Genomic DNA, 22,382 nt, shown 5'->3' on the forward strand with positions numbered 1-22,382 from the left:
TCGGGTTGGGGGGCTCAGTGCCTTCAATCCTCAGCGCAAGGAGTCAGTACTCGTTCATTCTTCTGGACTGAAGCACGGTCAGGCTACCGTTTCAGGAGTTTCATACCATTCTTCCGGAATGACGATAAAGGTCTTTTAGGACAGTGTTATGACGGTGGTATTTCTCTACAGCCAAGAAAGTACATGATGTACTCAGTTGGCGAATAAAGTAATGGTTCTACTTCAGTGGGTGAAATCTCATCTTTCTCTGTCAGCGCATCATTTTACAGGACAGGAAAAGGGTTTAGATAGACTTTCTCACCACAAAATCTGAGCATGGACCATCTATTGTATGTTAAAACGTACAGCGCTGTGTACACCTTTCAGCGTTTTAGAAATAATAAATAGTTGTAGTAGTAGAATCTTCTACATCCTGGAAATTGGGAACTATTTGCTCAGGCGTTCCAGCTCTTTGTATAAAGGTGAGATCTCCTACAACTAGACCTCATGGCCTTGTCTCAAAATTCAAAGCTTCCTAGCTTCTTCAGCAGACGCAGGGAGTGGCAGTCAGAGGGGGTAGCAGCGTTGCTTCTTTCTCGCCTCTGGTTTCTCTTTTTAAGTGTTTTCCCCTGGCTGATGCTTGGATGGATTTGCCATCTCAAGCTCGCTTTCAGGGCACAGTAATTATAGAATCTCCGGCTTGGCTGCACCATCCTTGCTATGCGGATCTGATGAGTCTTTCGACGGCCAAACTGTTGAGATTCCTGGTATCTCCGGATTTACTCACCTAGGGTCCAATCAACATGGATATTCGTCCTACTTTGATATTACGACCTAGCTTTTGAAAAGTCATGGCTGACGTGTAAGAGTTATGCGAAGCAGGTTATTTCTTCTCTTCTCCAGGCGATACAGACGTCTTCACCTGTGGCTTATGCTTCCTTTTGGAGGCTTTTTCTTTCTTGGGTACTTCTCAACATTGGCACCCTTCCAGAGTAGAGAGCTGCACGGGAACGGGGACGACGGGAATCCCACGGGACCTGCGGGCATCCCGCAGGTTCCCCCTTCGGGTCGCGGGGATCCCGTGGGGACGCCCCCTAGGGTCGCGGGGATCCCGTGGGGACGCCCCCTAGGGTCGCGGGGATCCCGTGGGGACGCCTCCGAGGGTCGCGGGGTTCCTGCGGGGCTGGATGTACTCAGTCGCGCGGCTCTTCTGCTCCCTACCTGCCCTGCCTGCAGCACAGAGACGAACGGAAATCTTCCCGACGTCAGCACTGACGTCGGGAAGACTTCCGTTCGTCTCTGTGCTGCAGGCAGGGCAGGTAAGGAGAAGGAGAATAGCCTCGCGGCTCGAATGGCTACCAAGGGAGGGGTGCGGTCCGCCCCGGGTGAAGCACAGCCGGCCAGGTCCCCTTTTGTGGCACTTCCCCGACCGACCGACCGACAACAGCCCCGGTCCGACAAACCTCCCTGCCCTTAACCGCGAATCTAAATTACCTTCTTACAGCAGCTGTAAGAAGGTAATTTAGATTCGCGGTTAAGGGCAGGGAGGTTTGTCGGACCGGGGCTGTTGTCGGTCGGTCGGGGAAGCGCCACAAAAGTAAGAGGACTTGGCCAGCTGTGCTGCACCCGGGGCGGGAGAGAAGGAGGGGGGGGAAGGACACTGAAAGCACTTGTGGAAGACAGAGGGGGGAGAAGGACGCTGACAGGACATGGGGAAGACGGGGGGTGGGGGTGGAGAAGGACGCTGAAAGGCCATGGGGAAGACAGAGAGGGAGAAGGACCCTGAAAGGACATGGGGAAGACAGAGGTGGGGAGAAGGACGCTGACAGGACATGGGGAAGATGAGGGGAGAAAAGGATGCTGAAAAGAAATGGGGAAGAGAGAGTGGGAAGAAGACGCTGGCAGGGAAGAAGACAGAGATGCCAGACTATGGGGGAGCGGAGGGAAGAAGATGGGTGCCAGACCAATTTGGAAGGGGGGAGAAAGGGAGAGGCACAGTAACAGAGCAAATGGAAGACGCAGAAGGAAGAGAGACAGTGGATGGAAGGAATTGAATGAGAACATGAGGAAAGTTTCAAGTTTTAAGTTTATTAGGATTTTATATACCGCCTATCAAGGTTATCTAAGCGGTTTTTACAATCAGGTACTCAAGCATTTTCCCTATCTGTCCCGGTGGGCTCACAATCTATCTAACGTACCTGGGGCTATGGAGGATTAAGTGACTTGCCCAGGGTCACAAGGAGCAGCGCGGGGTTTGAACCCACAACCCCAGGGTGCTGAGGCTGTAGATCCAACCACTGCGCCACACACTCCTCACAGAAACCAGGCAACAAAGGTAGGAAAATAATTCTATTTCTTTTTTTTTTTTGCTTCAGGATAAAATAGTATATTAGTTGTGTTGCTAAAAATTTATAAACATTAGAGGCACTGGTAGAAACCCGTTTACAAAGTATGTATTCTTCCTAATTAATATTTCCAAATTAATAAAGTATTTTTGCTTATTTGTAAATGGGTTTCTACCAGAGCCTTTAATTCAGTAGCATAATTAAATGAAATAACTATTTCTGAAGTTTATAGGGACGGGTGGGGACGGGTGTGATTCCTCACGGGGACGGGTGGAATTTCTGTCCCCGCACAACTCTCTATTCCAGAGTTCTATGTTTTATATTCTTTCTTTTTTGGCACAAGCGTATTGCCAAGGGCTTAGCGTTCAGTTCCCTTCAGCTTCAAGTGGCAATCGTATCTCGCTCTTCGCTTACTTTTCAGCTTCATGTAGTTCAGTTCCTAAAAGGAGTACAGTATATTCGTACACCTCTTAAGAATCCTTATCCAGAGTACAGTCTTAAGGTACTTCTTTGCAGTTTACCGAAGGCTTCGTTTCAACCTTGTCTTTTGAGACTCTAAAAGGCTGTGATGTTGAAATTGGTGTTTCTTGTGGCCGTGGCTTCAGCTCGGCAGTTTTCTGAGTTGCAGGCCTTGTATGGCAGGGATTCTTATTTCTGATTTACAAATTCTGGGGTGTCAATTCGGACAGTACCAAAAAGGGATTGAGGGGTATAGATAGGTATAGACCATTGCTCAGGCAATGGGCCTGATGGGCCGCCGCGGGAGCGGACCGCTGGGCAGGATGGACCTATGGTCTGCCTCAGCGGAGGCAACTTCTTATGTTCTTATGTTCTCCTTAGGACTTATCAAGTCCTCAGAGGAGTCAAGTACCAACTCCGTAGATGAAATCGCCTCCCAGGGGGACAATGCAGCCTCTTCGGACATGCTGTCCGTCCGTGCTGAGCTGTCTCCCTGCAGCTTAGGGGGCGGAGCTCTAGTGTAGGGGCTCATCCTAGTATCCAGCCCAGAATAGGGATCAAAACCACATCTAAGAAGAACCTCAATTGGATATTACGGCTTTATTAGAAATCTCTGATAAAGAGCTGACTGAACCCGCAACCTTGTTAATAACTTGCATTTCTTCCGGACAAAAACTGGATTATAAAGTTATTCTTCAAAAATAGATTTAAAGAATTTCTTGAATTCAAAAATCAAATTTTTCTTGATATTCCTTACCTATTAGCAACAGCATCTACCAAATTCATTACTTGTCTCACGCTATGGTTGCAAACCACTCTCAAGGAAGGCCAATTCCCTCCGGAATGTATTCAAAATTAATTTTCCTATGAACTGTTTTCCTACCTTCTTCTACTCTATGTTTATAACCTAACTAATTTATTTTTCTCAAGTACTTTAGCAAGAATGTGAGCCTTTGGGACAGTCAGGGAACTCTAAGTACTCTCTCTTCATCTTAATTAATCTTACTTATTGCATTTCTTCTGTTTCTACTGTAAACCGCTTAGAACTTCACGGTACAGCGGTATATAAGAAATAAAATTATTATTATTATTATTATATTTCGAGAGAAACCCAGAAACGTAGATGCCAGCTTCTGTTTCTGAAGCTTGGAGTTACCTCAATTGGGAGGTGGGGGGGGGGGGGGGGGAGGATTCCTAAGGTTTCCATGTAAATGCATAGTCAGATATGAGTCCTATAAGTATGTGTTTTTTTTAACCCATCAACCTTACTAATTTTTTTGGCTTTAAGGCACCTTGAAAAGGAAGGAACAACAAAATTTGAAGAAGTATTTAGACCCCCTAAGCCTTCGATATTAGACACTTATTTTCTTAATTAGGCCCCCTTTTACTAAGGTGCGCTAGCTGTTTTAGTGCCATAGACTTATAATGGGTGCATTAGCGTTTAGCGTGCGCTAAAACGCGTAGCGCACCTTGTGTATTAAAAAGAGTCTTCAAAGACTTCAACTAATTCAGAACACTGCGTCCAAGTTGATCTTCGCAAAATGTAAATTTGACCATGTTTACCCAATTTTGTCCAAACTCCACTGGCTCCCAATAATCGCCAGGGTTTACTTTAAATCAGGGGTGTCCAACCTTTTGGCTTCCCTGGGCCGCATTGGCCGAAAAAAATGTTTCTGTGGCCGCACAAATGCACAAACGCTGCAGCAAGACAGAGGAGGGAGCCGGCAAGAGGGTAAACACCCAGGGGCAGCAGAGGAAAACACTGCATCACCCTCGACTGGGGCCGCACAAAATACTTCATGGGCCGCAGGTTGGACACCCCTGCTTTAAATATTCCTGTCTAGCTTTTAAAATCCTACACGGCATCCTCCCTCCCCTTATTCCTCTATCTTGGAACTCCCTGAATCCCAGCAACACCAGTCCCACCCAAAAACTTAAACTATCCTTCCCCTCACTAAAAGGCATCCTCCATGCGGGAAAATTGGGACAATCTCTCTTCTTCAGAATCTCAGGGCTTTGGAATAACCTTACTACCCCACTGCGGAATCAGGTCTCCTTCCAACTATTCCGCAAGCACCTGAAAACTAGTCTCTTCACAAAAACGTAATGCTCTCCTCCCTCCAAACTCAATGTGTTATACTTTCCTTTATTAAGCTCTTGTAAACCGTACCGAGTAGAGAATGACACGGGGAAAAAATCTGTCCCCGTCACCGGCCCACCATCCTCTGCACCGCCCCGTCACCGCCGTTCCCTTCACCGCCCCGTCACCGTCACCGCCATCCCTTTCACCGCCCCGTCACCGCCACTGCCATCCCATTCACCGCCCCGTCACCGTCCCCGCTGCATCCATATAAGCCTTAGTACTGTAATATTTAGCTTATTCCTTTCTTATAAATCAAAGTTCCTGCTGCTGAACTAGAGAAAGAGATGTTCAGCTGGCAGGGCTTTGTTTATAAATTTTTATCAACACAACTAATATACTATTTTATCCTAAAGCAAAAAATAAATAAATAAATATAATTTTTTTTTCTACCTTTGTTGTCTGGTTTCTGCTTTCCACATCTTCTCATTGAATTCCTTCCATCCACTGTGTGTCTTCTCTCTGCGTCTTCCATTTGCTGTTACTGTGCCTCTCCCTTAACCCCCCCCCCCAATTGGTCTAGCACCCATCTTCTTCCCTCCGCTCCCGCATAGTCTGGCATCTGTCTTCTTCCCACTCTGTCTTCCACATTTCCCTTGGGGGTCTGTTCCTCTCCACCCTCCTTCAATGTCTGTTCTATTCCTTTCCACCACCACCCTTCCCTCCCTCCTTTACCATCTGTTCCTTTCTACTACCCTTCAGCTCCTCTCGCGTGGCCTATCTACCTTCCTTCCTCTTATTTTCATGGCACGTTACAATGTAATTTGTGCAAGCTCGGTCCCTGTCCCATCCCCACAAACCATCTCGCTTCTGTGCTCCTATTTTCTCCATTTCTAATATCTCCCCTATGTATCTGTCATTGCCCCCCCTGTGTCCATATACCATCCCCATGGCATGTCCCCTTTATGTCTCTGTCCCTATGCCCCATGCACATAATTTCCCCTCTTTCTGTTACCTTCCTGTGTCCAGATTTCCCCTATCTTCCTCTTCCATACCAGTGTGTCTCTTCTTTTCAACCCCATCTAGCTTTTTTCCCTCTTTCTTCCCCCCCCCCCTGCTTCTAGCATCTGGCTCACCTGCCAGTCCTTCCCTTTCTTTCCTGCTGTGGGTTTTTCTTTCCGACTACATCCCCTTGGCCCAGAATCCTTTTCCCTTTCACTCCCTCCTTCCAATTTGAGCCGGGAACACTAACGATCGCACGGTCCCCGCAGCCACTACCTGCCTGCCCAATCGATCCTAGTGTTTAGCCAGCTCTCTCCCTTCTCCTCACCTTAGTTTATAGGTTTTCTTTTTCGGCGACCTGCACGCTTTCCCAAAGAGCCGCGCACGCGCGGCTGCTCAGTGTTCAATCTTCTGCTCTGCTGCAACTTCCTGTTTCCGGTTGCGTCAGAGCAGAAGATCGAAACTGAGCAGCAGTGGGTGCGCGGCTCTCTGATATCGTGTGGGTCGCCGAAAAAGAAAATCTACAAACTAAGGTGAGGAGAAGGGAGAGAGCTGGCTAAACACTAGAATCGATTGGGCAGGCGGGTGTGAGCTGCGGGGACCGCGCGATCCTTCATGCCTCACTGCGGGGGACAAGACCATTCACTGCCCCGCGGGCGGTGAATGGCCTTGTCCCCGTCGCCGCAGCGACTGCTAGTTTTCTTCCCCGTTTTCGGCGGGTGACCCGGGGCTAAAATGCGGTGGCCGCGGGTAAACCGCCACCGTGTCATTCTCTAGTACCGAGCTCTGTATTCATAGAGAGGATGCGGTATAAAAACTTAAGGTTTAGTTTAGTTTTGTAAAAGAGGGGGTTAGTTTTGGTTATTAATTATGTTTCACTCTGAATATGTCTTGGATCTAATTTTTGAGAACTTGAGTTTTGTTTAAATGATATAGTTTCTGGTTTTTGGTTTTATTATTATGTTTAAATCAAAACTTTTCTGTGCAAGATGATTAAAAGCTTAATAAAAATGTTTAAATTTATAAATAAAGAAAAAGAAAAGTCATATGAGACTGCTTATTTCTGGGATAAGCACTAGCAGCATAAAATCTGTTTTATTATTTTGGGAACTTGCCAGGTACTTGTGACCTGGATTAGCCACGGTTAGAAACAGGAAACTGGGCTTGATGGACTGTGGCGTAGTGGTTAGAGCTCCATACTCAGCACTCTGAGTTTGAGAGTTCAAACCCCGTGCTACTCCTTGTGATCCTGGGCAAGTCACTTAATCCTCCACATACATTAGATATATTGTGAACCCACCAGGACTGATGGGGAAAATTCTTGAAGTACCTGTATGTAAACCACTTTGAATGTGGTTGGAAAACTACAAAAAAGTGTTATAAAGGTCCCAATCCCTTTCTCTTCTGATATTTACTGTACAGAGCCTGGAAATGGTGTTTGGGGGCCTGAAGGACATTGTTTTGAGAGTTAACTGAGCTTAAACCATCTGGGGACATTTAAGGGGTGATTCTTTAACTGCCTGCATTTAGGCAACTGTTCTATAAAGGAATGTAGGCATCAACTTTCCTATGTAGAATGCTAGCCTAATAGGTGAAAATACATGCTTTAATTTAAGGACATAAGAACATAAGAACTGCCATCTCCGGATCAGACCTTCGGTCCATCAAGTCCGGCGATCCGCACACGCGGAGGCCCCGCCAGGTGTACACCTGGCGTAATTTATAGTCCACCATATCTTTATATGCCTCTCTTAAGGAGATATGCATCTAGTTTGCTCTTGAAGCCTAGGACGGTCAATTCCGCAATAATCTCCTCTGGGAGGGCATTCCAGGTGTCAACCACTCTCTGAGTGAAGCAGAACTTCCTGACATTAGTCCTGAACCTGTCCCCCCTTAGCTTCATTCCATGTCCTCTAGTCCGTGTCAAATTGGACAGTGTAAATAATCTTCTCTGCTCTATTTTGTCGATTCCTTTCAGTATTTTGAAGGTCTCGATCATATCCCCACGCATTCTCCTTTTCTCAAGGGAGAACAATCCTAGTGTTATAAGTCTATCCTCATATTCCAGTCTCTCCATACCCTTCACCAGTTTTGTTGCTCGTCTCTGCACCCTCTCCAGCAGTTTTATATCCTTCTTTAGGTAGGGAGACCAATGTTGGACGCAGTATTCCAAGTGTGGTCTGACCATTGCCCTATAAAGCGGCATTATAACTTTCTCCGATCTACTCGAGATTCCTTTCTTTATCATGCCCAACATTCTATTTGCCTTCTTTGCCGCTGCCGCGCATTGTGCCGACGGCTTCAGGGTCCTATCTATCAGTACACCCAGGTCCCTTTCTTGTTCACTCTTCCCCAGAGTTGCACCTGACATTGTATACTCGTATTCCTTATTTTTATTGCCTAAATGCATTACCTTGCATTTCTCCACATTGAACTTCATCTGCCATTTCTCCGCCCATGTTTCTAACCGACACAAGTCGCTCTGGAGTTTCTCTCTATCCTCCTGCGATCTGATTGCCCGGCATAGTTTTGTATCGTCTGCAAACTTGATGATCTCACTGGATGTTCCTTCCTCCAGGTCATTGATATAAATATTAAAAAGGATCGGCCCAAGTACCGAGCCCTGGGGTACACCACTAGTCACTTTCTCCCAGTCGGAGAACTTCCCATTTATGCCCACTCTCTGCTTTCGGTTTTCCAGCCATTTGCCTATCCATCTTTGTATATCTCCCTCTATGCCATGGCTTTGTAGTTTCCTGAGAAGTCTTTCGTGTGGAACTTTGTCGAACGCTTTCTGGAAGTCCAAGTATATTATGTCCACAGGCTTCCCACTATCAATTTGCTCGTTTACGGTCTCAAAAAATTGGAGTAAATTCGTCAAACATGATTTCCCTTTCCTGAATCCATGTTGACTGGGTTTCATCAAGTCGTGTGCGTCCAAGTGCCGGACTATGCTATCCTTGATCAGTGCTTCAACCATCTTGCCGGGGACCGACGTAAGACTCACAGGCCTATAGTTGCCCGGTTCCCCTCTCGATCCTTTTTTGAAAATTGGCGTGACGTTCGCTATCCTCCAGTCGTCCGGTATCTGTCCAGTTCTGATTGTCAGGTTTGCAAGTTTGTGCAATAACTCTCCGATTTCAACCTTCAATTCCTTTAAGACTCTCGGGTGAATTCCATCCGGTCCAGGGGATTTGTCACTTTTAAGTTTGTCGATCTGATAGTATATCTGGTCTAAGTCCACTTCAACTGTGGTGAGGCTGTCCTCTATTTCTCCTGGAAACACTTTCTCTGCTTCAGGTATTGTTGAGGTGTCTTCCTTCGTAAAGACAGACGCAAAGAAGGAATTTAGTTTGTCTGCGATTTGTTTATCTTCCTTGATGTACCCTTTTCTTCCCTGGTCGTCCAGGGGTCCCACTGCCTCTTTTGCAGGTTTTTTCCCTTTCACGTATCTAAAGAAGGGCTTGAAGTTTTTGGCCTCGTGGGCTATTTTTTCCTCATAATCCTGTTTGGCATCCCTCACCGCCTTGTGACATTTCTTCTGATCATCTTTATGTTTGTTCCAGGCTTCGATTGTCTTTATGCATTTCCATTTTTTGAAAGAGTCCTTCTTTTCTTTTATGGCTTCCTTCACCTGTATGGTAAGCCATGCCGGTTCTCTTTTGCTCTTTGTTCTCCGATCTTTGGAAATCCTCGGAATGTAGAGATCTTGTGCTTCTGTGATAGTATTTTTCAGTAGGGACCATGCCTGATCTACCGTTTCAAGTTTGTCCACCATCTTCTCTAGTCGTTTTTCTACCATGGCCCTCATGCGATCGTATTTACCCTTTTTAAAGTTTAAGGTGGTGGTTAAGGTTTTGGCATGTTTCCCTTTCCCGATGTCAAGTTTAAAGTTGATTACATTGTGATCACTCGTTCCCAGTGGAACCACGACTTCCACTTCTGTTATCGGTCCCGTGAGGCCATTTAGGACCAAGTCCAAGGTGGCGTTGCCTCTTGTCGGCTCTTTTACCATTTGTTCCAGGAAGCAATCCCCTAGCACCTCCAGGAACTTGGCCTCCTTGCCGCAGTTGGAGGTTGCTAGTTTCCAGTCTATCCCTGGGAAATTGAAGTCTCCCAATATAATTACATTGCCCGTCTTGCATTCTTGTTTGATTTCCTCCATCATTTCTGAGTCAGTTTCCTCCGCCTGTCCTGGGGGACGATAGTAAAGGCCAATTTTCGTATCTGCACCATATTGACCAGGAATTTTGATCCAGAGTGACTCAAGCTTCTCTTTCATTTCTGTTGTAACCATTTCAACAGAATCTATTCCCTCCTTAACATATAGAGCAATACCTCCACCTTTCTGCCCTACTCGATCTCTTCTATACAGTTTGTATCCCTGTAGTACTGTGTCCCATTTGTTTTCTTCATTCCACCATGTTTCTGTTATGCCAATGATATCCAATATGTCATGTCTCGCTATTGTCTCTAGTTCCCCCATTTTGTTACCTAGACTTCTAGCATTCGTATACATACATCTAAATTCCCTTTGTGTTACCTTTTTGGACCTTCTACTCTTGGCCGTCCCTATAGTTTCAAATACGGTATCCTTTACTGCTCCTGTGTTATCACCCTTGTTTGCTGTGTGGTCGTCCTCTCCTGTGTCTGAGTTGTCCCTTCCTGCTTTTTCTCCCTTATTGGCTGTGGGGTCGTCTTCTCTTGTGTAGGAGTAGTAGTCCTTGGCTTCTTCGTCGGGGCATCCTGCTATCCGTGCCATCGACCGGTGGTCGACTGTCGGCTTTCCCCTATCTTTCAGTTTAAAGCCTTCTCGATTGCCTTCTTCATGTTGCCTGCCAAAACTCGTGCTCCTTCCTTGTTGAGGTGTAGTCCGTCCCTTCTGTAGTACTTGCTTTTTCCCCAGAACGCCGTCCAGTTGCGCACGAAGTCGAAGCCTTCTTCTTCGCACCATCGTCTCATCCAGGCGTTGATTACTTGCAATTCCCCTTGTCTCTTTCCATCCGCTCTTGGTACTGGGAGGATCTCAGAGAAGGCCACCCTCACCTCCCTGATCTTCAGTTGTCTTCCGAGTGAGCGGAGCTGGCCCTTCAGCTCTTCCCTGTCATACTTCCGCCCGCTCACATCATTTGTTCCCACGTGGATAAGCACAGCGGTGTCCTCTCCCCCTGCGCCATCTATGATCCTGGAGATCCTGTTGGTCACATCCTTCACTCTTGCTCCAGGCAGACAGGTGACGACTCTGTCCTCTCTTCCTCCTGCGGTGTGGCTGTCCACATGTCGTATAATGGAGTCGCCTACGATGATCCCCATCTTCTTTATTCGGGAGTTCCTTGGGGGGCGTAGGTCCACGTCCTTGGAGTAGGGCCAGTCTTCTTCCTCCAATGATACTCTTGAAATTGTTTCCTGTTCTTTGGGTGGGGGGATGTCTTCCTGTGCTCTCACTATTCCTCCTGGTGTGCGGTTGTCTCCTACCTCGTCTTCGGTTTCTTCTGTGTTTGCATGGGTGTCTTCTCTCCTCACATGGGTTTCTTGAGTACAGTTTTCCAGCCCTGGGATCTCTACGTGGTGCTGATGAGCTTCCTCTATGAACATTTCTAGTTCCTTGACCTCGTCGTTTGGCCTGTACTCCACTAGAATCTTCTCCTGTGCTCGGATTCTGTCTTCGAGTTCCATCACTGTTCCTTCCAATAGTCTTACCTGACATTTCAAGCTATCCATCTCCATGCATCGATTGCAAATGTATGCCTGGATCCCCGAAGGGAGGTAGTCATACATATTGCAGCCGATACAGAAGACCGGAAAGCTCACCTTCTGACTTCCTTGGGCTTCCATTTCTTGCTTCCCTCGTGTGTGCTTGTGTTCCTTGCCTGCTGCTTCCTTATGTTGCTTGCCTTGCTGTGTCTTTTGTGTGTGCTGTCTCCGCTCTACCTCACCTTGATTGTATGTGTGGGTTTGTTCCCTTGGCGTCTGTCTCTTCCTTACCTTCTGTGTTTGTCGCTTCTTTACCGTTCAGTCCTCCTCGGTGTTCTTGATAGTAGATACTTGATAGTAGATACTCGTCCCTTGCAAGGCCCTTCGCAAAGGCGCTCTCGCTAAGGCGAGCGCCTTTACCGCTCGCCTTCGCCGCGCGCCGAACGGCTGGGCGCCGTTGGCTCCGCCCCCTTTCAAGGGGGAGTTCGGGCTCTGACCTCGCTGACGCTTGGGGGTGGGCGGAGCTAACTCTCGCCGCTGCCCCTGCTGTGGATCGCTTTTATTCCCTGCCTTTTGCCTCCTGTCTCTCTCCTAAGGTCTTCCTACCTCCTCTCTGCCTTCTGCCTGCTTTTCAGCCGGTGTTCAGGTCAGCCATCCATAGAACTGATATAAACGCTTGTGCCTGAAATGCCAGAGATGCTTATGTAAGCTACATGTGTCTTAAATCTTGCCCATACTCTGCCTACGTGTATGCCCATCTGTCAAAATGCACTATGTAAGGTATGTGTATTATTTTCAGAATAGGATCTAGGCAGAATTGCAGCATTTATGGCATAATCAGTATGTAAATGTTGGCTCCCCCTTTAAAGGGCTACCCCCTTAGTGCTTTGTGAAGCTTCTGATGCTTTCTTCAGAAGACTCAGAGGAAGATTCTCAAAACTTACCAATGGTCGCTAAACCTATTGCAGCCGGTTTAGCATGCATGTCTTTTAGTGGCCGATTATCAACACAGCGCACCGTGGTCTTTTCCAAGCTTTCTAGCAGTCTCCAACTCTGCCATGCTAATGTAGATCGAGGTCATTAATATTATAATGATAGTAAAATGGGCTCATCAATATTCAAAGGAACACACTGGGTGATTCTCTATCATCGCCGTGTGATTCCCCAAGCACGGTGCTGGCTTTTGGTGACCAAAAATCACCCTTCCTGTTGTGTTTCCATCTTAATGTTTCTCTTTCCCTTCAATTATTGTATTTCTCCTCCCTTTCCTATTATTTTGCTAGTCTGTCTTGGTTGCTGTCTATCTGCATATTGTGAACCCCTATTTACATTAATTTTGTAATTATGTATACGGCTTAGATATTTGATAAGTGGTATATCAAATTTTAAATAAACTTGAAACTTTACTACTCTATGGGTGCTGGTACTGTGGAATTTGCATCTGAGGCATGTGTTTCTGGCTGTGGCTCATGATAAAATTTGACATAAAAAATTTCAAAAGCCCATGAATTATAGGCATTTGTGAGCCACATATGTTTTGTGCTACAATAGTGGATGGCATCATGGATGGTGGTTCTTATCCTCACACTTTCCATGTTGTCCTGATGAGAAGATATGCGATGAGACCTGAAGATGATTATGGTGATTACAGCGTTGCTTTTCCCAGTATATGTGCACATTTAAGCCTCTTTTCATGGTGCATTCTGCACATGTGCCAATCGCTATCACCTTCGACTCATCACACATAAAATTAGTGACCCTTCGTAAAACTCCACAAACCTCATTTGCTTGTGCGGTTTTTTGAGAATGATTCGTCTTTTTGAAATCATTACAATAAAGGATGCGATAGTGGGCCGTCAGGTTTTCTGGCAATATTATAGAATCTTCCTCTTAGTGTGCTTCCATGACATTCCATAACTTCCAGCAGACAGAATCTAAACTGAGAAATGGCACACTGTAGCACAGATTTCTATGTCATTTTTTTTATTCTTTATTCATTTTTTAATCTTACAAGTGTACAAATAATAAAACATTTAAAATTAAATACATCACTTGAATTTCTTTCTAGTATAATATCAAATAAATAAATTTATTCCCTTCCCACCCACCCTTTCCTTTAGCATTCAATCAAAAATATACAAATACAGTCAAACCTCGGTTTGCGAGTAACACGGTTTGCGAGTGTTTTGCAAGACGAGCAAAACACTCCAGCAAACTTTGACTCGCAAACCGAGTATTGCTTCGGTAAACGAGCACTTACTCACGTGTCTATATTTCTTCTCTGTGTATGCAGCGGCGACACCAATAGAAACTGCAGGGCACAGAAGGCAAAGGCTGCTGCGGACAGGGCCTGGCACAGCTCCAGAGGCACCCAAACGGCACATGGGGGGGGGGGGGAAAGTGGAGAGCGCAGGGAAGAAGGGATGGAGGCAAGGCCGACCTGAACTGCTGCTGTCACCAGGAAATGAAGGGCTCGGTCAGAGCACGCTGCGGGTCCCCACATAGCCAGCCCCCCATCAGTGAGGGCTGTCGAGCTACCAGCTGTCTACGCGAGGCCACTATAACAATATGCGGAGACACCGGCACCACCTCAAACATTGCCTGAGTCTGAGAACGTCAGGGTGGTCGCGTGGATGCCTGTCCTCCTGTCAGCTGCGCAAGCGCCTATTCAGCCGCTTCCCACCCAACTGCGGGGCACTGGCAACCGAAAGAGAGCTCGGGGCTGCTGCCATTGCACCATAAACAGGACAATCCTGCACTTTCCTGAACTCAGGCGGGTTTTGGGTTGCTAAAAAAGCTGACAATATAGGACCCCGCTGGAGGACCTGTGGTTGTTAGAGGTGGAGACGCTGCAGCAGCTCGTTGGTGACGCTTCACGGAGGACTGCTAATTCCTGGAGTACAGGTGACAGTGATGCTGGCACTCCACCATGCCACACACAGTGGAGCTCCCGATGCTAGAGAAGCTAGAAGTGAAGGAAGTGAGTTGGGCGATGAGGGAGGTACAGTAGACGGTCTCGTTTGTTCCAGCTCCTTTTGGCTAACGAATTGGGTTTAATTTCCTCTGCAGCAACTTGTGACTCTGGGCAAAGTCACTTAACCCTCCCTCTTCTGCGTCTACTTACTATCCATACCAGTTTTTGAGATGTGGAACGAATTGTCCGAGTTTCAGTTATTTTCTATGAGGACATGTGCTTTGATATTCGAGTGCTTTGATATTCGAGTGCTTTGGATTACGAGCATACTTCTGGAACGAATTATGCTCGCAAACCAAGGTACCACTGTATAAATTTTCTTTACTATTGATTAAACCTATAGTAAAACTTTAATTCACCCTCCTCCCCCCATTTGCAAATATACTTTCAATAGAAAATGGTGTCTACTCATTACAGTAAGTCATCAATGGCTATGGCTATGTCTATGTCTATATCTATGTCTGAGTAGAGCAGAATGTGCTTTTTTCCCCCCCCAGTTCAAAATTACTAATGTGCTGCCTTTTCCCCTTTTGTCTTTCTTTTGGTACAGTACTTCTGGAAGTTCATTTTTTGACACAGAACCATGTCGTCATGACAAGATTTCGAAGAAGAGCATGCATCATATCACTGTTACTTGTTTTATTTGTTTGTTCCTTCATGATGGGTTTGAAGACCTTAAGGCCTGATGCGGCTGCATTTGGAAATCCCTTTGTGCTTGGTCTCTTACCAGAGTTTCACCAACGGAATGCTGTGCCAGAAAGCAAACATGATCCCCATAGCAGTGCTGGGGATGAAGGTGGTATAATGCAAAAGCCGTTACACAACATCCTTCGCAGTGATGCAAAGGCAACTATGGCAACTCAGGTTAAGCTGGAAGACTTGCCACCTCCTAATTACGATTTCCACGTGTTTTACTACAGTTGGTATGGTAATCCACAGTTTGATGGTAAATACATTCACTGGAACCACCCCCTGCTACAACATTGGAATGAAAAAATTGCTGACAGTTTTCCAAAGGGGAGACACACTCCTCCAGATGATATTGGATCCAGCTTTTATCCTGAACTGGGGGCTTACAGTTCCAGGGACCCTTCTACTATAGAAACCCACATGAAGCAAATGCGCTCAGCTTCCATTGGTAATGTTTCTAGATTTTTTTTTTTATGTCAGATGACCTTTTCTTATTTCTAGAACATTTGTAATATGTGGGCTGTTCTAGAAGCCTAGATAACCTCCCCAACTTGGGGTTGGTTTTATTTATCTATTTATTTTTTCCAACTTGTTCTACTTGTAATCTTCCTTCACAGTGTAATCAGAACAAATGGAGCACTGCTTTATTAGACAGTATCAATTTGCTGCAGTGTAATGAATTTTATGTACCAGAGGAATGGCCACACAACAATAAATTCCAAACATTCTAACTCTGTGTTAAGGAGACTATGCAGAAAGCTACCATGAGCCGAAGCATGTGGCTACTGCAGGATATACCACACATTTCTAGCCACATAATACAGAAAGGGGTTGAGTGCAGGAGTCATCTGAGTGCACGTAAGCACAAATTGCATTAAAATATATGCTAATGGGGCTGTTAAGTATTCCTCCTCAATGTACAGAAGGAAACGGTGGCTTTTAACATGTGCACAGTGCAAGAAATTTTTTCATCCAATTCAGGGCAGCATAGAAAGGTTAGTTCAGAAGATTTAGTGCCAGGTTTTGGAGTTTATATAGCAATTTTGTCATTATTGTAGTGGTTGTCCTGGTCTTGCCACATTTTTAGTAAGTGGAACTAACCTTTCAGTCATTGTGCTGTGGCTTCCTCAAAAAGGAAAGCTATTTCAGCAAACTGCAGACCTCAGCATACCCTAAAGAAAGCCACAACTGAAACGATGGTTCCACTTACTCAGAAATGACAAGACCTGGACAGCTACAACAATCATGGTACCAGCCATGGTAGCCTAAGAGAACGAACCAGTTTTGTCTTTTTTTCAATGACCAGAACAAATGCCTGCAACTTGAAAAGACAGGTAGGGAGGTAACTGTGCACCTATCCAAACAGAAATAAAAGTATGAGTACACAACTGCACCTATTTTTCTGAACACAAATATTAGCCTTGCATAAATTTGCTAGCACGTTTAATTCAGGCATGTACACAATGAGCCACCCTCACCGCAGAATCTTTGTGTGCCTGTGTCTAGTAGGTTTTCCCCAAGAAGGATACAAGCACTGTGAACTTGAAATCTAAAAATTAAAGACAGAAGAAAAAATATATACCGTATTTTTCGCTCCATAAGATACACTTTTTCCACCCCCAAAAGGGTGGAAAAGGAGGTGCGTCTTATGGAGCAAATACACCTCCTCCTCCGCCGCCGCCCCCCCCCCACCCAGTGTTCTGCTGCTGCTCGTCACACCACATCCCCCCCCCCCAAGCTGATGATGCTCACCGCCCTCTTAGCCACTGCAGGAAAGGAAGAGAAGAACCGGTGGCATGCAATCGGGCCCACAAATCTTGCCCCGCCAATTCCAACCCCTTCCATGCTCCCTCGGGCGCTGCTCCTTTAAAGCCGATGCTGCCACTGTAAATACTGTCGCGGTGCCTTAAGAGGCCGCAGTATCAGAAGAAAAAAAGGGGAAAGCTCCCTCTGATCTGTGACATCAGGCGCTCTGCGGCCAATGGGCAGAGAGCTGTGGCTTCCTCCAGCTCCCTTGGAAGTGCCTGCTTGTGCTCTGCTTCCTGACACTCAGATGGGCTCCTGAGCTGCAGCTCACCGGGCTGGGGAACTTTCACTGCACAAATTCAAGTTTGTAGACCCCCCCCCCCCCCCCAAGGACGGGCTCAGCCTGAAGTGAAGTCTTTGCACATGCATCGAAAAGGGCTAGAAGACCAGCTGCCAGTCCTCCGCCCCTGCCTCTTTCTCTTGCTAGGGATAGGATTTTGTAGTTGGAGGGTAGGCATTCTTGGATGATGATGTCATCATCAGAGAGTAGCCAAGTCTCTGTCAGTAGTATGAAATCGGGGTTGTTGTTGGTTAGCCAGTCATAGATTAGTAGGGATTTGTTCCTCATAGATCTTATATTCAGGTAGTAACCTCTGAGGGTGGAATAACCTGGTGGGACTTTGGTAGTGGGGGAGAAGGAGAACAGTTATTTAGCACTCGGTCTTTTTTGATGTAGGGTCTGGTAGGTCTGCGGGACGCTGTGAGAACTGGGATAACAGAAGGGTTGGGTTCTGAGTGGTCCTGGAAGACCCTCTGTTGCATTATTGGGGGTTTGGTCATGAAGTTGCGTGCTGAGGAGTAGTGGATGGGGATTGGGAGGAGGTAAGGCTGAGCAGTTGTCTTACTTTTTAAGCCGGTTAAGTAAAAAGCGAGCAGAAGAGTGATAAGGCTGTGATGCAGGAATGCCATTTTGGGATTGTGCAGTAGGAGAACAATTGTACAAGTATACAGAAGGAGGAAGGTTTACAATTATGCTGTGGAGTCGAGCAATAGGAGAACAATTATACAAGTATACAGAAGGAGGAAGGTTTACAATTATACTGTGGAGTCGAGCAATAGGAGAACAATTATACAAGTATACAGTAGGAGGAAGAAATACAATTGTGCTGAGGCCTAGTAAAGTAAGTTTACGAATAGGTATGGGCCAGCAATGCAAGTTACCTGCCTTGTATGAGGCCTTCTGGGAGTTTTGGAGTCGTTTTCTCAAGGCGTTTCATCAAGGTGGCTTCACAAAGCCGTTAGTGCTGTCGAGGTTTAAATGCTCCCCACAGGATCGGGGGAGGGGCGGAGCTGTGCTCCCACGCTCTGCAGGATCGGAGCTCCTGCAGTCTCAAGTTGCCTGCTGGTTTTGGTGCGGGGCAAAGCAGCTCCCATTGATGCTGTTGAGGTTTAAATGCTCCCCGCAGGATCGGGGGGAGGGGCGGAGCTGTGCTCCCATGCTCTGCAGGATCAGAGCTCCTGCCGTCTCAAGTTGCCCGCTGGTTTCGGTGCGGGGCTGTGACAGAAAAGATGACTTGCCGCCATGTGTTAATAATTTTAAGTGAGCGAGTAACTAGTAAATGTTTATCATTGGACCTCAATAATCTAGTTAAGGTATAGGGAATCAGTAATTTATGAATAAAAGCCGGAGATTTGAAAGTAAGCAGACTTAGTTTATACATTATACGGTGTGCGACTGGGAGCCAGTGCGCTTTGTTAAGAAGGGGTGTCACATGAACGAACTTGGATCCAATGACATAGGGGAGCAACAAAGAGCGATTGGATTTATTTTACAAAATATACACTTCTCCTTCCGTATTCGTGGTTTCAGTAATCGCGGTTTCGATTATTCACGGTTTTTAACTTGCTGGCTCCTCCCCCCAAATGACATTAGCTTGCATGGAGAAATTGCCGATTCCAAGCGTTTACAGAGAAAAATCGCTGATTCCCAGCACTTTTATCACTGTGTTTTGCCTCTCCTTCAAGAACAGGCTAGGTCTCCCACCATTTTATTCACGGTTTCACCTTATTCATGATAGTTTTTAACAGTGAATAACATATGAAAAAGTTATTTGTGGTTTATCTGTATTTGCAGCTCTGTTAATTCCCTATCACAGCGAATACGGAGGGAGAAGTGTATAATTCTTTATTTTAACTTGGTTTTCTTGTGGAAGGTTATATGAAGTTTTGTTTTGTTGTTTGATTGTTTTTGCTAGGAATGGAATTTGAATTCAGTCTTATTTTTTTCACGAAAGTGTTTTTGTGGAAGTTATGGTAGGTTTAACGAGAACCAGTGAAAAATGTGATAGTATTTGAAGGGGCAGAACTTCAATGTTTGTTTGTTTTTAACAAAATGGAGATGCCTGCTATAGCAGTGGCTGCGTGTGAAATTAGACAGGCAGCTGAGCTTTCAGTTAAAGTTGGGCAGTAATGCTACTGGTGCTGCTGGTCTCAAGAGCTGAACACAGAAGCTAATGGTTGCGAGGTAAGACTGTGAAAATTCTACCCGCTCAGTTCGGTGGCAGAAGCGCTAGCATTGGCGCTTTATCCTGGCAGCTTTTGGTTTCATCAGAGTGCAGGACTTGAGACCACCTCCATTTGACCTGACGCCACCTCCTGCTTGGCGTGTTGCCTTCAGGATTCTTTGTCCTTAAAATATGCTGTTTGTATAACTGCGGATATTAAATCTGATTTTTGGGCAGTGTCATCATTAATTAATTCTGATGATTCTTCTGCAGTTTTGTGGCAGGACGCTGGGCATTCTTTCCCATTGAGGGCTAAAGCCTTCTTCTCCCAGTAAACAAGCTATTTTACTGGCAATGGCCCATCCTCGTTCTAGTTTTAGCAACTTTTGGGATATCTTTGCCAAAACCAAACTTATTGCCATAGTAACAGAGACTAGCGTGAGTGCTGAGAATGGAGTACCCACCTTCCAAGGAGGTGACAGCTACTGGAAAAAGTGGCAAGCTCAGTTCTTGGTAACATCAGAGTCATTTGCACAGAGCCCTTTCGTGTGTGGGAGTTCTATCACTATCGCCATTGCAGAATGCAAGGCCAGGCTAAGCAAGCAGGGTCACAATGTGATGGTTATCGCTCAGAATATTGATGAACTACACAGGCGGGTGGGCTCCAAGAACTTGCTAGAGATCCATGGTAGCTTGTTCAAAACATGATGCACCAACTGTGGGAGTGTGGCTGAAAATTATAACAGTTCCATCTGTCCTGCTTTAGCAGGAAAGGGTGCTCCAGATCTTGAAGTAGAAGATGCTATAATCCCTGCTTCCTCGCTGTTGCTGTCAAAAGAACTGCATTGACCTCCTATTCTCATGTGTGGTTTGGAGAGACTCTGGATTTTAAAATCCTTACTGAAGTTGAGAAGGAACTTGATCTCTGCGACCTGTGCTTGGTGGTTGGAACCTCTTCAGTGGTTTATCCTGCTGCCATGTTTGCTCATCAAGTAGCTGCTGGAGGAGTGCCAGTGGCAGAATTCAATATAGAAACTATCCCTGCCTCCACCAGTTTAAGTTTTCACTTCCTGAGCCCCTGTGGCACAACCTTACCTCCAGTACTTGTCTGACACAAAAGGGAAATAATTTCTTGAAAGTCAGTGATTTTATTTTTATTCCATTGATTTTTATGGGGTTATGATTTGAGAGCCCTTCTTATTGGTTTATTGTTTTTTAAAGTTTCCATCTGGTTATATATTTAGTTAAATGATGCTGATAGTAAGTTGCTTATAGATGTTAAAAATTGTCTTGCTATTCAATTGAAGGACTATTATTCTCTATGAATTTACTATTGAATTTGGTTATATTCCTTGTAATATTAATAGAGAGTTGTGCTGGGAGGTTTGGGTTTTTCTTTATTAGAAGAACTAAATGTATTAATTTTTACTCTTGATTTTCTTTTGTTTTTATTTTTTCTATTGATTTTGTATTCTTATTTTTATCAAATTTTCATATTTTCTTATGATTCAAATATGGTTAAGATTTTGGGAGCCCTTATAGTGGTGTCATTGATTTGATGGGTTATTTAGTTAGGGCTCCTTTTACGAAGGTGTGCTAGAGGTTTTAGCGCGCGCTACACGTAGAGGCAGCGGTGGAGGTGTCCCTAATGGTAATTAAGTTTTTGGGGATGTGGAACGAATTGTTCAAGTTTACACTAACTCTTATGGGAAAAGTTGCTTTGATATACGAGTGTTTTGGTTTAAGAGCATGCTTCTGGAACGAATTATGCTCATAAACCAAGGTACCACTGTATTTGTCTTGTTTCTCTAGATTGAAATATTCATTGATAAGTTATAATGCATAATGTTTATCAAATACCTAGATGAATTAATAATTTATTTTTTTGAATTATGTTATATGGTAATTGTAAGTGGTTGGGGTTTCATATTTGATCTCATTAATATTTATTAGAACATGGAGGGCTAATTTGGGATGAATTATGGTGCTTGGGGGAAGACGGTAATTACCAGTATATATGCTTGCGTACAGACTTTTGTGTTATGTACAGGGAGGGGATAGGGGAGGGAATGGGGAATTTTTAGTTTAGGGTCCTGGACGTGTGTGGAAAGGAAATTAGATGTCCATTCTTTAATATCTTTTAATTAAATGAAATAGCTTTAAAATTGTATTCATTCAACCTTAATGGACTCAATCACCCCATCAAGAAGAAAAAGATTCTTAACTTTCTGAAATCCATGAAGAATAATTAACACCGTATGAAACATTTCAATCCTCTAAAGCAGTGTTCTTCAACCTTTTTATACCTATGGACCGGCGGAAATAAAATAATTATTTTATGGACTGGCAAACTGCTAGGACTGAAATTTTAAGACCCTATTTCCGCCCCGTCTCCACAAACCATCTGATCCCATCCACACAAGCTTCAGTTATGATTTTATATTGAATGTATTTTATTAAAGTATAAAAAGAAACAATATTATGTTCAATTGTCATTTTATAAATACAAATAATATAGAGCAAGGATCAACAAAACCCCTGTCTCCCCTCCCCTTCATATATATTCCCTCTACTATCAAGAAAACTGAATAAGCCAAGCAGCATCTCTCCTCCTCCCTCCAGGTTCAGTAGCAGCTATCCCTTTATTTTCCCTTGTCCAGCAGCTTCCCAGGCTCCTTTCCCTCTTCCCCTCCCAGCAGCATCTCTCCTTCTCCTTCCCTCTAGGTCCAGTAGCAGCTGTCCCTTTTTTCCCTTGCCCAGCAGCTTCCCAGCCTCCAACAATGGCTTTCTCCCCTCTCAGCAGCTCTCTGTACTTGCCAGCGCAGCGATTCACTAAGGCAGCCTTGGGTCCTTTGAAGGGTCGCGCCACCTCTGAAGAAAAAGGAAATTGCATCATCAGAATTAGTGAA

General features: G+C 45.2%; 1 protein-coding gene and 1 pseudogene across 2 annotated transcripts in view; both read left to right on the top strand.

The window, feature by feature from the left end:
- Positions 1-22,382, top strand: part of LOC117357860 (glycoprotein endo-alpha-1,2-mannosidase-like) — a 43,790-nt gene that overhangs the window by 4,823 nt on the left and 16,585 nt on the right. For both annotated transcript variants that reach the window (XM_033939050.1, XM_033939049.1), the window contains exon 2: positions 15,084-15,671. In XM_033939050.1, coding sequence (XP_033794941.1) covers positions 15,125-15,671 — 547 coding nt within the window. In that variant the 5' untranslated portion in view covers positions 15,084-15,124. The remainder of the gene's footprint in view (positions 1-15,083; positions 15,672-22,382) is intronic.
- On the top strand, positions 19,732-20,609 carry LOC117357861 (annotated as a pseudogene).

This window comes from Geotrypetes seraphini, chromosome 3 (genome assembly GCF_902459505.1).
Source record: "Geotrypetes seraphini chromosome 3, aGeoSer1.1, whole genome shotgun sequence".
Taxonomy (NCBI): domain Eukaryota; kingdom Metazoa; phylum Chordata; class Amphibia; order Gymnophiona; family Dermophiidae; genus Geotrypetes; species Geotrypetes seraphini.